Source organism: Vigna umbellata, chromosome 2, assembly GCF_029865625.1.
Source record: "Vigna umbellata cultivar VRB3 chromosome 2, Vumbellata_1.0, whole genome shotgun sequence".
NCBI lineage: Eukaryota > Viridiplantae > Streptophyta > Magnoliopsida > Fabales > Fabaceae > Vigna > Vigna umbellata.
In genome coordinates, this window is record NC_142166.1 from 47,121,759 (window position 1) to 47,138,123 (window position 16,365).

At 31.1% G+C, this 16,365-nt stretch overlaps 2 protein-coding genes across 3 annotated transcripts; one reads left to right on the plus strand and one right to left on the minus strand.

Annotated features, from left to right (window-relative positions):
- Positions 1-169: 169 nt before the first annotated feature.
- Positions 170-3,868, plus strand: LOC124828823 (putative receptor-like protein kinase At1g80640). 2 transcript variants are annotated; one of them, XM_047302201.2, is made up of 10 exons: positions 170-640; positions 747-905; positions 1,045-1,289; positions 1,391-1,523; positions 1,860-1,923; positions 2,004-2,100; positions 2,232-2,334; positions 2,996-3,114; positions 3,191-3,280; positions 3,394-3,868. In XM_047302201.2, the coding sequence occupies exons 1-10, from the start codon at positions 538-540 to the stop codon at positions 3,559-3,561; spliced, it is 1,281 nt and encodes a 426-aa protein (XP_047158157.1). In that variant the 5' UTR covers positions 170-537; the 3' UTR covers positions 3,562-3,868. The 2 variants fall into 2 exon arrangements, with proteins under 2 accessions (XP_047158157.1, XP_047158156.1); XM_047302200.2 differs by having other exon boundaries at positions 175-640; positions 1,039-1,289.
- A 3,984-nt stretch (positions 3,869-7,852) lies between these two features.
- LOC124828822 (large ribosomal subunit protein eL39) lies at positions 7,853-8,571 on the minus strand. Its single transcript, XM_047302199.2, has 3 exons — positions 8,416-8,571; positions 8,194-8,297; positions 7,853-8,105 (listed from the first exon to the last, which is right to left on the minus strand). The coding sequence occupies exons 1-3, from the start codon at positions 8,416-8,418 to the stop codon at positions 8,057-8,059; spliced, it is 156 nt and encodes a 51-aa protein (XP_047158155.1). The 5' UTR covers positions 8,419-8,571; the 3' UTR covers positions 7,853-8,056.
- Positions 8,572-16,365: the final 7,794 nt, after the last annotated feature.

The window sequence follows — 16,365 nt, forward strand, 5'->3', positions numbered from 1 at the left end:
TTGTCGTGTGATTGCCGCTTCACCTCAACATTAAATTTCCTCTCCCCACTGTTCCTTCTTTTCTCTTCTGCACAGAAAGGGACACAGTATGACATTCACACTTCAATCCATGATTTCACACACAACCACACCTATTTCATCAATCTTATATTAATTTCTTTATATATATAATGTTATAAAAAAAGTATAAAAAATGAATTTTGTTATTAAAAAAACCCTATATATAATCGACATTGAATTATTTTTTGTTGAATTGGAGTATATTTGGTCACTTCAAAAAGAAATTCTCACATAATAATGAGTTAAGAAAGAAGAAAAGAGAGAGACAAAGAGAGATATGAAAAAAGATTCAAAAGCTGAAAGAAAAAAGAGCTATCTTTTTGGAAAACCAAAAAGCAGTTGAAACCTTGGAGATCAAGAAGAAAACAGAACACCCATTACCATTAACTTTCAAAGGTTTCACAATTCATTACACAAGGCACCCTTTATGCCTGTGCCTCCAAATATCTCTTTCTACATGCATACTTACATCAAACAATGAAAAAGAACCTTCTTTTTGTGTTTATTCTTCTTCTGCATTACGTTGCTGCTGCAGACCCTCCTGCTTCCTCTCCTCAACTTCCACCTGATCTCTCTCCAGGCACTCATTCATCTCTTTCCCATCATTGAAATTCTTAATCTTTGTTAACTAATTGGTTTTACTGATGATTCTTTTCACTTTTGGATTCTCACAACTGTTAAAGCAGGGGAGGGGCAGCATCACCTGCACAAGAAAATGCTAGTAGCTATTGTCGTAGCCACCATTTCACTTGCTGTACTCATTTTCGGTTTCTTATGTTTCTGGATTTATCACACTAAGTGTCCAACAAAATCCAAAACCAAAAAGGTTCAAACTCCTGGTCCAGGTACTTGTTTGTTTTGTAATGTTCCATTTCTCATATACCTTTTTTAAGAAAAAATCAGAACTGAATTGCCCCCTATGGTATTGTCTGAGATTACTTTCTTTTCTCTATTTGTGTTGTGCTTTTGAATGGCAAGATGCAGAGAGGGGGATCACCCTTGCACCGTTTCTGAGCAGATTCAGTTCCGTCAAAATTGTTGGTATGAAGGAGTCTGTGCCGATAGTTGATTATAAGCAAATAGAAAAAACGACCAATAATTTTGAGGAAAGTAACATCTTGGGCGAGGGTGGTTTTGGATGTGTTTACAAGGCTCGGTTGGATCATAATCTGGATGTTGCAGTAAAAAAACTACACTGCGAGACTCAACATGCGGAAAGAGAATTCGAGGTAATGATCACATATTACTTGTTCATTTGCTGGTTCTCTGTTTTCAACTTCTTGTTTCTGGTCCTTTCAATCTTGTCTTGAGTGGTGTGATGAAATTGCAGAATGAGGTGAAATTGTTAAGCAAAATTCAGCATCCGAATATAATCTCCTTACTGGGTTGTAGCGCTGATGGTGACACGAGGTTTATTGTTTATGAGTTGATGCAAAATGGATCATTGGAAGCTCATTTACATGGTAAAATACTGTATTCCATGCTTAAATGCATAGCAGAGAGGACCCGGTTTTCTTATCCAAAATCGATTAAATTTTGAAAATCGTTTATAAAATATATTTGTTTTAGAAACCAAAGATCAGAAAAGGTCAGGAAATGTTATATTTCTTCTTCTGGAGATTCAAAGGACAATAATTAGAAAACACAATCGTGTTCCTGAAGCAAACAGTCTCAGATGTGTTCAAAAGACAAAAAAAATTTAGAAGCAGGAAAACTTTTCTGAAACAGTAAACAAACAACATTCCATTCTCGTTACAAATTCTTATGATGTGATTCTTTTCCAAAATCTAATGCTGAAGGACCTACTCATGGCTCGGCATTGACATGGCACATGAGGATGAAGATTGCTCTTGACACAGCAAGGTAATGTTCCTTAAAAGAGATTTTGATCTTTCTCTTTTCTTCATTACAATTGTATTGACATTCTTCTGGTATTCTGACAGAGGACTAGAATATCTGCATGAGCACTGCTACCCTGCAGTGATCCACAGAGACATGAAATCTTCCAATATTCTCTTAGATGCAAACTTCAATGCCAAGGTAAGAAAATCATTAGATTTGCCATAAAAGTTACTTCCTTTTACCGTTTCCAATTGTTTTCATCTTTGTTGTATTCACCTAAGTTTCATATTATGTGTTGGCATCCTCGAACTTATTGGTGGTGGATTCAGCTGTCTGATTTTGGTCTTGCCATAACTGATGGGTCCCAAAGCAAGAAGAACATTAAACTATCGGGTACCTTAGGATACGTAGCACCGGAGTATCTTCTAGATGGTATGCCAACTAAACCCGTTATCATTATTATACGCCATATGCATTGGTTTGACAAGTTGGATATTTTACTATATCGTAACCCTTTAGCAAACCAGATCCAAGAAATTGTTTCTCTTAGTCCTCTTTGATTTTAAGGACGTCACGACTTTAGGGTGGATTTGAAACATATGACCTGTGTATCTTGTTCTTATCTTGGACATGTTGTCATGTACCTGCCCTGTTGAAAAGTCACATTTACTCGTTATTTAAATTGACCAAATCGACAATGTCATACAAAATGAATACACAATGAACAAATTTTTAAGTTAATACAATCACATGCTTTTGTTTCTAATCATTGGTTATAGAGCACTTTATTTTGAAGTGTATGTCTCTCGCTTTAGAAATGGAATTTATTCTTGTCTGCAAAATGGGAACACCTATAACCTTTGAGATTATTTTTTATGTCTCTAATATGTTTTTGACTGTTGAGAGGGATTTCATTTCAATTGAGGTAGATATTTTTCCTGTAGACATGGATGATTGGGTCAATATACCAGTAATATTTTAATATTATCATAGAGAAATGTCTTAGATTCATCCCAAAGCAAGTTCATGTACCAATGTGAAATTCATCCGTAGAACTAATTATTGAGGATGCTGCAATTCAATAATTTTACAGGTAAATTGAGTGATAAAAGTGATGTGTATGCTTTTGGGGTTGTGCTATTGGAGCTTCTATTAGGAAGGAAGCCAGTGGAAAAACTGGCACCGACGCAATGCCAGTCTATTGTCACATGGGTATGGGCTACTTTTCATCTCATGTACCTATAACTATGGAAAGCAGTGTAAGGTACATAACTATTTATGATTGCAGGCCATGCCACAGCTCACAGACAGAGCCAAGCTTCCAAACATTGTGGATCCAGTGATTAAGGACACAATGGATCATAAACACTTGTACCAGGTTTGTGATCCTGGAATTCAAAATTCAAAACTCGTTTCCCACAAACATTTGTACTAGGTTCTTTCCTTCACCAAACAAATGTATTTTTCTTTAACGAGTTTTGTATTTTATAGGTTGCTGCTGTAGCTGTGCTATGCGTGCAACCAGAGCCTAGCTATCGCCCTCTCATCACAGATGTTCTTCACTCACTTATCCCTCTTGTTCCCATTGAGCTCGGAGGAACACTGAGAGTTTCGCAAGTGAGGCAGCATGCCTCTCTTGCTGTGAATTCCCGTCTTTGATAGTACCTATAACAGAGAGAATGGATGCTTCCAACACATATAGTTTTACCAAATACATCAAATTACAGATAGTCCACGACAAACTACAAGAACATTAATTTGGGAAGGGTGTTTACCTTAAATAGGGGAAAAGAGCATTAGATTGTTCATAACAGATGTAAAGAAGAAATTTTTAGTTTTAGTTTCTTATGGGTAGAGATGGATTGTGTATAGACTCTGTAGAGTATTGAATTTGTATAAACTTGGATATGTTGTCTTCCATTCCATTACATAAAGAGAAAATATCACAAGCAACCTCTTAAGTCAATCATGTATTGGAGTTCTGAAATGATGAAGAGTCCATAGAAGGTGGTCCAGGGAGCAAGTGACTGACCAATACTGTTAAAGCACATAATTTGTGATCCAAATTTCCATTAGGGTTAACAAATAAGGCAGCAAGTACATAGTCCGTCTATAGAATGAACCCTGAAAGTACCATTTACTTTCACACTTTTTAGTTTTACTGATATTCTTTTTACAACGGTTTTACTAAACCTCATGCATTCGCTTCCATCACCACGTATTTGGGCCAACCCAGGGGTGCTAGATTTACGGTATTTTTGTTTAATCAGAAGATATACCGTAAATGAAACCTATGTTCAACTATACAACAAGAAATTAACACTCGTCAAAAACCGTAAAATAATATATTAATGAATTTTCACTTGATCTATTTTCTTATTTTTATTCAAAATGTGAATTGTCACACACTTGGATTCCTTTCGTAAATGAAACCTATGTTCAACAAATTAACACTTGTCACAAATCATAAAATAATATATTAATGAATTTTCACTTGATCTATTTTCTTATTTCTAGTGGATTGTCACACACTTGGATTCCTAAGGTTTTATCAAAAGTGAAGTAGAGACGAGGGAAAGGTGAGAAAAGATGAAATCCTGGTCACATTGAAACGCATGAAATATGCAGAAAGTTTACAAATGGAGAAAGTGAGATGCGGAGAATTTCAACACTTGAGATAAGAAAGGCAAAAAAGTTGTTTTCTGATACTGCAAGCAGAAGTGGTTTTTATTTATTTATTTATTTATTATTATAATGTTTTTTATATATATAAATACTTGTAAACTATATAAAAGTATATTTTATTTTTTTATTTTATATGATTTAATTTATTAAGTGAACCAAAATAATTAAATACATTATTTATTGAATGTTATATTAAAATTTTGTAGTAATGAAAAGCTTAATTGTATAAAATTGATTATTTTAAAAATTTATAATTTAGTTATATTTAAAATGAGCAGTTATCTTTTATTTATTTTATTTATTTTGTTCTTAATAATATTTTTAAGTTATACTGCAAAATTCACAACTAAGAATATTAATGCAAAAAATAAAAAAGGGTTAAATATGTTTTTAGTCCCTAAACTATTGGCCGTTTCTGGTTTTCGTCCCTCTATCAAAGTAAGGTACAATTTGGTCCTCATTCTTTTCGAAACGTTCGTTTTAGTCCTCGGAATTTTAGTTTTAGTCTTACCAAATTGTACCTTACTTTGAAAGAGGGACGAAAACCAGAAACGGCCAATAGTTTAGGAACTAAAAACATATTTAACCCTTTTTTATTTTTTGCATTAATATTCTTAGTTGTGAATTTTGCAGTATAACTTAAAAATATTATTAAGAATAAAATAAATAAAAAATTATATACACCAAATTGGAGAAACCGTTACATATTATTATAAACTATAACATAAATAATTTAATATATTTATATTGGATTACAAATTTAATTAATTATGGTTTTTTTATCATCGTTATTGTTATTATTATAAATTAAAAACAATAAGTTTGTTAGCAATAAAAAAAATTTTCTTTCTTTTCACTCATTTTTTCCCAACCCAACATTTTTTTTATTCATTTTATATATTTTTCTTTTGAAGCTCAATATCAAATTTATTTTCCTTTCGCCAAAAGTAAAACTGATACCAAGCTTGTCTAAATAAATAGAAATCAGATTTCTTCTAAAAGAAGCTACATAAAATGCATATCTAAAAACCAATTGTTAAAACTAGGCTGATTCTTCAACTTACTTGAGAAATACTTCCAAGATAACCTTGGCTTGTTTTTTCTCATTTTTTAAACCTTGAAACAGCACGTCAATATAGATTGTCGAACCACTGTCTAGCCACCAAGAATATATCAACGATGCTAGACTCAAGACAAATGAAAGTTAGTTATCATCTTCAATTTCTTTTATGCCATTTCTCCTTAACACTAGAAACACCAAATAACTTTCTTAAAGTTTGTTGAATCGGGACCTTTTACACTATGGTGTTGACCCTTACTTGATTTTCCCACGTCCCTTGCCAGAAGTTGGTTTATCATGGACAGATAACAGGACCGTGTCACTCCTTTCTTTAATAAGTTTATCATTCTTAGAAGCACACCTGCCAATAAAGTTTCTCACCAATGGTATTGTGGGTGGTTTTAATTTGTGTTAAAACAACGGGTATACTACCTTATGCATGATGAACAATAAATTTATCATCAAGGTCAATTTAGTGAACCATCTTCATAATGAATTCCTTACGCCCATAATGTTATCAAATCTCATGTATGCGAACTATTCCCTCAGACATCGGGACTCAACAATGACACTAAGTACCTTTCTCCTAATGCAGTGAGCAACTGTTTAACTGTTAAAAGATGTTCAAAGATAGTCCTCTTAATAGCCATCAGACCCAAACCATCAAACCTCTCCACTTAGGCAAATGTTCCTTTTGTCCATATGTGCTCTTCCCATTTTTTTACATAACAGTATTTCCAAAGAGAATTCTAGATCCCTTCCATTTGCCACATAGTCCATTCAAGATCTCAATAAATTCACTTTAAATCAAAACAATAATGCATCACAACATATCATGGGCCAAATATAACACAGAAACAAGCCATATTGGATAGTATGCACAAACCAATGTTACAACCCAGGTCGGGTCAATACCTCAGATGCATTAATCCATGAAAACAATTCAGAAAATTGTCCCCTTTAGACAGAAAATCCTAGAACTAGCGTTTTCCATCAATAACATCCATCCTTAACTTCCAACTCAATCATACAATAATCCCTGTGCACTCCTCGATATGATAAAAAACATTCCTCAAAGTACAAAAACAAAGTTCAAGAAACAATACATGAAAATAACAGCTTAACCCACGAAAAGATTCTTACATGAATCTTATTTTTTTACCAAAACCATGACCTAGTCAATAAGCAAATGTGCTGGTCATTAATAAATGATTAAAAGCATTCTCAGTGTTTGGATTCAAACAATAACATATTAAAACATTTATGTAAGATAAAGTGAAGTAAGAAAACATATATTTAATGTAATATAATTTCAACCTATAAAGGTCAAAATAGTATTTAGTCAACTAGATAAGTCAAGATATGCAATATTTAGTCAATAAAATCAAAACAAAATTATATTAAAATAGGACATATTTACTCAATAAAATCTAAATTATATAGCCAAGTGTTCCTTTATCAAATGACGCTCCCTAAATTCTAAAGTTTTCAAAACAAACGTTACATTACAACCCATACTCTTAATCAGTAATGACAATTTCAGACCAACACTGATTTCAAAAATGGATGCTTAGCGTTCAGAAAGTACTCTGAAAGATGAAATATACAGGTAGCATTTGACCGAAAAGTCATGCTTAAACACCAAACCAATTTTAAACCAAAATCCATGATAAAGCAAGTAGAAAGCGTCGAGAAGTCACAGACTATTTGTTCTATAGATTTATCAGTCAAAAATTTAAACCAAAAAATAATCAAACGAATTTGCCTAGTTAACATTTTGCATTTTGGCAGCTCCAATAAACCAGCTTTGCATCTCTTCTAACCCATAAGCCATTCACATAAAGTCTGCAAATCCATTCAATGAATTCCAAACTTCAATTGTGATAACATCTCAATCACAAATCAAACTGTACCGCTACTCAAGCAATAGAAAAATAAACATCACTACCACGTCATGAGTAATTGTGATCTTACATTCACAAACTGTATCATAAAGAAGGTAAAAGAGAGGCACAACTAAGGAGCGTTATGCACAATGTCTATAATGACGAAAAAACAAAAGCACAACATTGTTGCCTATCATTGAACATAGAACAAAGTAGCCTAAATCACCAAGTATCGCACACATAAAGATAAAACGCACAGAAAAGATTATCAACAGTCAAACAAAATTAAAAGCGAACTTATAATAATCCAGAAGAAAAATTGCGAAGAATTCAAAGATACTTTAGAAAGCGGTGGTGAGCACCATTAGTAATGACTACAATAAGTTTCCTTACACAATATAGTCTTTAAGTAAATGAAAAACATAAAACCTCCAAAACAATGTTTTTGCCTCAACAAAAAAAAAAGTAAAGAAAAAAGAAAACTAATTAATTGGATAAACCAAACCGAGGCAGAGCAAACACCTCAGAATCCAAGCTTGGTGCGACGCCAGTGGCGGCGCTTAGCATTGTACCTGAAAGGTAAAATGGAACCTTTAGCGTGAAAAGAGCAAAGTGAAACGCAACGGAACCGTTATTAGGCGAAAGGTAGGGAATTCGTACCTGATGGTGTTGTCAGTTCTCATGCGGATCCAGTAGGGGATGGGCCTGTTCTGCCTCATCTTCTTCGCCAACTTCTTCTTGATTCTGAAAGTCTTGTGCGACGGCTGCAAACAACGAAAAAATCAGATACAAATCAAACGCTGAAAGCGAAGCTGAATCGTTATCGCTTCTGCAACAATTACAAATTGAAAAGTAGAGGTTGTGAAGTTGATCGACAAGTACCATTTTCGCTTTGTCTTCTGGATGTTCGCCTGCGCCGACTGTTGAACTGAGACCGAACAGCGAAAACCCTAATAACCAAACCCTAACGACGAGATAGAAACACGCCCTTGTTTTATACCCCCACCTATTGCTCTAATTAGGGATTTATTGTGGTTATTTTTCTATTCTTATTGAGAAAATAAATAATATATATATTAAACCGGTAAAATGTTTTCTTATAAAATAAATTAATGAATGAAATAAATTTTAGGTTCTCGTCGATTTTTATTTCAAACACTCAATTGTTTTAATTTACAAATTAGATATATAGTTAATTAAATAATTTTATTTAACTTCATCGGTATTTATTCTATTATTCAAGTGTCTGAAAACATATGTAACAGGATCTGTTAAGAGATAATATAATTAATTCTCTGAAGTTTAAGGGTAATGTGTCACACACCATAGGATGCGAATTATGTTGGTTATTATAATAAAAAATAAGAATAACGAGAGACATATTTATATTCCTTTAATACAGATTATAAAGATAAAATAATAATAAAAATGTAAATTTTTATATTATTTTAAGAAATAAGACAATAAAGAATAAATAAAGTTATTGTAATGTAAAATATGTATTAAAAAAATTTTACTCCAAAAAAGTAAATTGCACCAGAAACCTAAAATATATTTCTGTTTAAAATGTTATCACGATAATAAATGAAAAATAGAAATAGACGTTTATTAAAATCTTAAACAATTTTTGTATGAATGCTTAAATATTTCATTTTAAAAAATCAATAATCAACCTAAATATACCTCGTGAAATATTTGAAATTTATTTTGACCTAAATTATTTAAAGAGTTGTTTAATATATAATAAATTGACCTATAATAGTAAATTGAAATTAAATATTTACTAATTTATTAAGTTGCATAACTCGTGTATAATTCAAACTCATGCCTGTTTAAAAATTTATTTTTATATCATGAGTTAATATATATATATATATATATATACACACACTGTTGTGGAGAAAACATCTCAAACTATCATTCTTTAATATTTTATTTATGCTTGATCCCGTTAAACATTTATCTCTTCTAATTATGTTTTAAGCTCTGTCAATGAATGGATCAATTTTAATATTTTTATTAATTTCCATAAATAATTGTGAAAATATGTATCATGATTTTTCCGTATTTATAGTAAAACTAAAATATATATTGTACATTGAAGACTAGTCATTTATCAGGAGTTTTAATCATACAAAAAAAATCAATGAAATCTGTCTTAAGTACTAATATGTAAGAGGTTTAAATAACATCACTCACTATACATTATTACAATTCTCACCTAATCAATAATATTTTGTTAGATAAATTTATCTCTACATTCATTTGATTAAAAAGTGGTTGTCGTGTCATTTATAATAATAAAAAGTGGTTGTCGTGTCATTTATAGTATTATATATGGCATTATACATACTTTAACATATGTGTAAATAAGGATAAAAGCTTGACTTCTCTTGTGTTTTTTTTATTTTTTTATCAGCTATTTAATAAATCTCATTTTCAAAACAAAGTTTTAGATTAGTAAGAACTGCAGGGTTTGAGTTTTTTGGGCCAGAGGGTAAATGGATTGGTTTAAGTCATTTGGGTCATGGGCTAGATATTAGAGCTAACTATAGCTATTGGGCCCTAGTATGTGTAATTGCTAATTGCACCTTATATTAATAGAAGAAAACAAAAATATCTTCTTTCTCTGTAGTATGCTACTGCTGCTACTATTATTGTACTGTGTCATTAATAGTATGTCTTTCTTACCTCATCAACAAGTATTTGGTTTTATCTCGGAACAACAAATACATTTTGTGTAACAAAAGATAGTAATTATACATAAATGTACAAAATTGCATCATTGAGAATGTACACATGTTTCCTCAGGTTTTGTTTTCGTTATCTTTTATGTTATACATGTTTCTGTTACTCTCAAATTAAATAAAATGTTGAAGATCCTGTATTAATTAAGGATAAAATTAAATTAAAGTAAATTTTACTTTAAAATTCAGTTTTATTAAAATTAGACGGCAAAGGTCCGACCACGATCGGCGACGGACGGGGAGGCCCATGGCCTGACTTGATGAAGAACGCTCGGTGATTAATGTCCAAATCCCTAATTCCCTTTTCGATTCACTCTTTCCTTTCATGAACATTTTCAATCCATAATATATCATTTTAACATAAACCAATTCAATTTTGCCACGTCATAATTTTTTAATGTAAATAAAAATTTCATCTAATCAAACAATGCACGTCAGCATTAACACATCAACTCAATTTAACGTTGTCTGAGCACTTAACGGTTAGGATAAATTTTGCTCATTTTTACAAAAAAAAATGACCCAATTGAGACGGTTACAAAAATGAGAACCCAACTGAGATTATCATACAAAAATAGGACCAACCGAAAGTTTAAACATAAAATAAATAAGTATTAAAATAAATACCAAATAGTATAAAATGTATAAAATGTTTGATGGGATGAAAAAAAGTTAGAGCATAAAAATATATTAATGATAGATAAATATAATTAAAACAAATACAAACGATGTGCATGAAAAAAAAAGGGATTATAATCAGAATTTCAATGTATAATTATAACAATTGGTTATTTATCCAAACTTGCATTATAAATTAAAATTTCCACTCTCCAGATTGAAAAATCATTTTAACAATTCTCTTATAGTAAGTTATATGTTTTTTTTTAAATCAAAGCATATGTATGCATAATTATATAATATACAAATATCCATGAGTTTTTTTAATTAACAGGGGGAGAAATCGAAAAAATTTCAATGTTTACTGGGCCTCGTCCTTGTGACTTTCAGCCCTGATTTCAATTTGAAAAAATAGATATGCATTATTGTAAAAGAATATCATCCTCGTGAGTTGCATATATTCGAAAGAAATGAAATTTAAAAATATAGATGAAGATAATTTAAAAAGAATAACATTAAATAGGTTTGACATAGTTGAAATTTGTAAATATTTAAGTTGATTAGATGTAAAGATAAATGAAAGTGAGGCTCACATGGCAATAGGAAAATTGCACAGGACTTTCTTCCAAGTCTTTAGAACTTCCTCAATTATCGCCACCACTCCCATTACCTTAAGTCCATTTTATTAGAACCTCTCTAATCATAGCTATGTTGAACCTCTCTCATGGTTTCTGTTACCTAAATCTACTTAGGATATTTGAATAGACCGTTTCTAAGGCCATTTCAAACCTGTTTTCATTAATTTCCTTTTTAGGTGCCCTTATTTTTGTAATTATTCTATAACTCTATAGCCTTTTCATAGATAGATTGTGACAGGTTTCGTATTTATTTGTTCCGAAAATTGAAGGTTAACTTTTGATTTCAATTCTTAATAATTTCTTTCTTAGTTTATATTAAAATATCTCTTCTTAGTCATAATCATTTATTTTTTTATACTGTCATTTAATAACATGACACATTTTTTTTAAATGAAATATTTTTTTTTATATAAAAAACTCTTAAATTTTATGATTCTTAGTATACTTTATGTTTTGGAGGATAAGGTTGAGAGATATTTTTTTACACTTTATGTTGTTCTTTTCTGGTTTGTCTTTTTGTTCCTCTTGCAATATCTTTCTTTTACAATGTATTCATGTTTCTTACTTCTTTTAAGTACGAAAAGTCGAACGTTCAAGATAGTTAAATATACATTGTATTTACATATCCAATAAATACAATTACCTACTTTCTTATCTTACCTTTGTATTTACATGTTTTGGAATTAATTTTTTGTTAGGATTGATCCAATTACGATCCAATATCTCATAAATATGTTTTATTTTGTTAATAATATTAAGCTTGTGCTAATACTTCTACCAAATAATCATCTACGAAAATGAGACCGATCGATCAATATTGGTAAGGGTTGACCGACCGATCATGTGATAAGTGCATTGACCAGACAATTTATACAATACACTTTATATTATATAATGTGAGTCATCATGAAAATAAATAATGAATTGTGATATCACAAGCTTTAAGAAAGAAATAATATATCGAGAAGATTCAATATCTGTGAACAAATATATAACTTGAATTCTTATCAATAAAATATGTGTATTTGATGTTATGTGAGAACTCATTATATTAACAATACTTATAGAAAATAAATTAATTTGCAATCAATGAAGAAGGGCTAGACGTTTTAGGATGAGAATAGAAAAGATGGTGAGAAGCATAAGAACACAATATTGATAAGTAAAAAGAAGATTATAAATAGAGAAATGTAATTTAATGCAGAAGCCAACAGAATGGTTTGGCTGTGGTTTCCTTGGCACCGAGTCTTGGCTAGTAGTTTTGTATAGAAGCATAAGCATGTGCTTCATCTTGACTAACTTCTGTGGGGACAAAAACATCTCTGGCTCAACAACCACTTTCTTCCAATGGATCATAGATTCTCTTGTTAGTTTTTGTTATGTCACCACAATACAAGACACAAAAACGAAAGACTTATAACTCTCTTAGGTATCCTCTGTTCATTTACCATAAAATAAAAGAGAATTTGGTCTTGTCGTTTTCTAAAATCAATGTTGTTTCTTCTAAGAGCATGATAGAGAAAGAGATTCGAACAAATTTTGTGTGTGATACATATTGGAACTGTTCAACTTTTAATAAGATTAAGATTGTTTGGTAAAATGTTTGGTATAACTAGCACTCTATTATATGAGCAAATACACGTTCCCGGTGGAGAAAAAATAGGACCATCCACATGGAAATTGCATATGCCTATTCCATGAATACTTCACAAAATTTAAAGGATGAAGGCAAAAAAGGGGACCAAAAGGGTCCATCACAATTGAGTTTTCAGAGCATATTAAAGAACACCTTATTAGAAAAAACAAATATTTCTATAATCTCTACATTTTAAAATAATTTAGTTTCTAACCATTTTTTAGTGAAAAAATACAGAAAAAGTGAGGGGAATGAGTCACATCATGTCTTAATTCACTTTCACCCTTCACAGCCTTTGTTAATTTGTTTGCTTGCTTTCCGACGAAACCGCGTAAAAAATCACGATTGAGAAGCATTTATTATGCTTATTTTTCAGCACAGCAACTTGAACCAAAATTGACAAATTTCATCTCCAGCTAATTTATGTTAATAAATGGAAATTTGTTTCAACGAGTAAATAGGTTATTAGGTATAAAATAGTTGTCAATTTCGTCTTCACTGTATAAAAAAAGATGTAGACCGTTGTTGAGAAATGAAAATTAGATATTTGCTTTAGGTACAAGAAAATAATTTCGTCTACTAGAAGGTATATGCACTTGTCAACAAATTGCATTAAAAATTAATGATAAAACATGTGCATGAATATATCTTTTTAAGTAAGTATTATTTTGTTGTCAACAACATGAACCATCCTAGTTATTTAAAATTAACTATATTAAAATGAAAAAATAAAGCATGAAAAATAGGGGGAACGATCGAGACCAAAATTTACTAGATAACAAAAACTTATAACGAGATAATAATAATAATAATGTACTATTTGAAAATATGAACAGTTAAAATTGAAAGTGTTCTTCGATCATTAAACTTCTTTATTAAATATTATTCAATCAGAGTGTTTTTTCTTATATAATATCCAAAACGAAGCCGTTTATTAAAACCAAAACCTGGGACCTATTTATTAAAACCTTGAAACCTGAAACTTCCTTTTTTTAAGATTATAAAGTTGAGTCCGTGAGTTATTTTAGTTGTTCTATTCATTGAATGTAAGATGGAAAGGAGTTGATTAAATGATTAACTTTTTGTATTATCTGTTATACTTTCCTTTATAGGCTATAGTTTAAGTTTTATAGCATACCCCCACATAAAAAAGTGTTGCATGTTAACCATTATTTTTATGAGAAAACTCAACAGCGTCACAGGATATGCCTGAAAAGGATTCACCCAAATGCTGTGTGCTCCCAATGAAAGACAAAGACTTCATCTGCAACGATGTTGATTATGGGAAAAAACCTACACTGTCTTTCAATGTTGGAAGACATTGATATCATATCTGAAAGTTGCAGAGAAAAAAAAAATTCATGGCAGAAAAGTTCTGAAGGATGGCATATTCATTGAGCACTATGACTCTAGCAAAACGACACACATGAAAGAAAAGACAATTAACACACAATTGTTGAATTTATTATACTAGTTCCCATGTTCTGGTCTTTCCCGAATAAGCCACTTCGCTGACCCTTGTTATTCTATAGTTTAAATTCGATGATTATATATTATATGTGTTGGCTTGCATGTGAAGCATTGTGGTTTTGAGAGGAGAAAAAGAGTTCATACATGATGAGTATCAGAAACTCATTAAGTTATGTGCAACAAACCATGGGAGGTTTAAAACAAGCAGAGAGAGAGACATATATATACTTAGAATATATAGAAATATTTAATAAAACATGCACTGCTTTGCTCTCATCACCCATGTTATGTTTAGGGACCCATTTAACGCGTATGTTTGGGTTTATATTTTTCACTTTCTTGACCTTTTGTGCAAATGAATTCCAACCACAGCTGTAAACCAAACATAAAAGTTATCCTTAAAAATAAAAAAAATAAGAAAAAGGATAGAGACATGATGGATAGAGATATTTACAAAACTCCTAATCTTTTAATCCTTGACATATATGCTACTTGTGTTTTTTCTGTCTCCCTTCTTTTTTTTTCATTGTTTTGTTTGTCTTGATCACTATTGTTTTTCGTTTACCTTAGCTTAGAAAGAAACAAAAAGCAAAACTTTACCAAAAACTAGAAAGTGCAAATAGCTTTATCATTAATTCATTTGTTAGATTTGTAAGCCAACATAAAACAGAGTTTAAAAGATTCTTCAGGAAGAAAATAATTGTTGGTGACACTTGGCACACTGGCATGAGAATATCACCCCACCATTGTTTTATTCAGATAATAATAAGGTGTTTTGGCGTTAGTAGTTTAGCACATGGAACTGATCACATATGCAATGGGATGTCCGAATTTATCATTTTAGTTCATTGAACCATGCAATCTTTTGTTTGTAACACACATAAAAGGGAATTTCTCATTCATCTCATGAGATATACACAATCAAGCAATACAAAAAAAAACAATCTTTTTAGGATAAATAAAAAAACTCACCACAGATTAATCTTGTTTTAAAGTTGAATGCTTATAATCTTTTTACTACATCTAATAGTTTCACATAGTTTAAGAGGGAAAGTCAAACACAATTTAGATACTTCTGCTCTACTCTTCGATGTTCTTTTAAGAAGAAATTGTGACAAACAAAATTCTAAAGCAAAATGTACCTCAACAAGTAAGGAACTTTCATCAAATTATATATGTTAATATTAGGCTAATTATTATTGTCCAAGAATTTATCTTAAAGGGATGTGTCCCAGCTTGGAATTGACCCCATTATAAAATCTGCAAAGACAGTATCATAATGGATATGCAGTGGTAAACAGTGTTTATCCAAGTTTGCACTGTAGCACTGTCCACCACTGCATCAAATAATTGCAACACATGATCGATTGATCATTATCTTGGTAGCCAAATTGTCGAGACCAAGTTCAAAATCTGATAAATATGAATAAGGCAATTGGTTGTTTATTTATATTTTAGAATGATTGTTCAAAAATCTAGTGGTTCAAACCTCTGCCAAGAGGGGACTACAAACTGGTCATTATCTACAAATTTCTCCCTGCAGATCAGTTTTCACATGAGCAGAATCTCTGGACAATGATCTTCAACATTAGATTTTCCTTAACAAATATATATAATATGAAACAACAGTACGCATGTTAGAGTGAACAACATGTGAATGGTTTTATGAAACACTAATTCAATAATCATGACTAGCAAATTGCAATACAGCCAAGTTATGGCT

Coding starts and splice junctions, on each gene's coding strand:
- LOC124828823 (XM_047302200.2), top strand. CDS start 538: ATGAAAAAGAACCTTCTTTTTGTGTTTATTCTTCTTCTGCATTACGTT. Junction 2,101..2,231: donor ATGCAAACTTCAATGCCAAG/GTAAGAAAATCA, acceptor TGGTGGATTCAG/CTGTCTGATTTTGGTCTTGC. Junction 3,115..3,190: donor GCCAGTCTATTGTCACATGG/GTATGGGCTACT, acceptor TTATGATTGCAG/GCCATGCCACAGCTCACAGA.
- LOC124828822 (XM_047302199.2), bottom strand. Junction 8,106..8,193: donor AGAACTGACAACACCATCAG/GTACGAATTCCC, acceptor TTTACCTTTCAG/GTACAATGCTAAGCGCCGCC.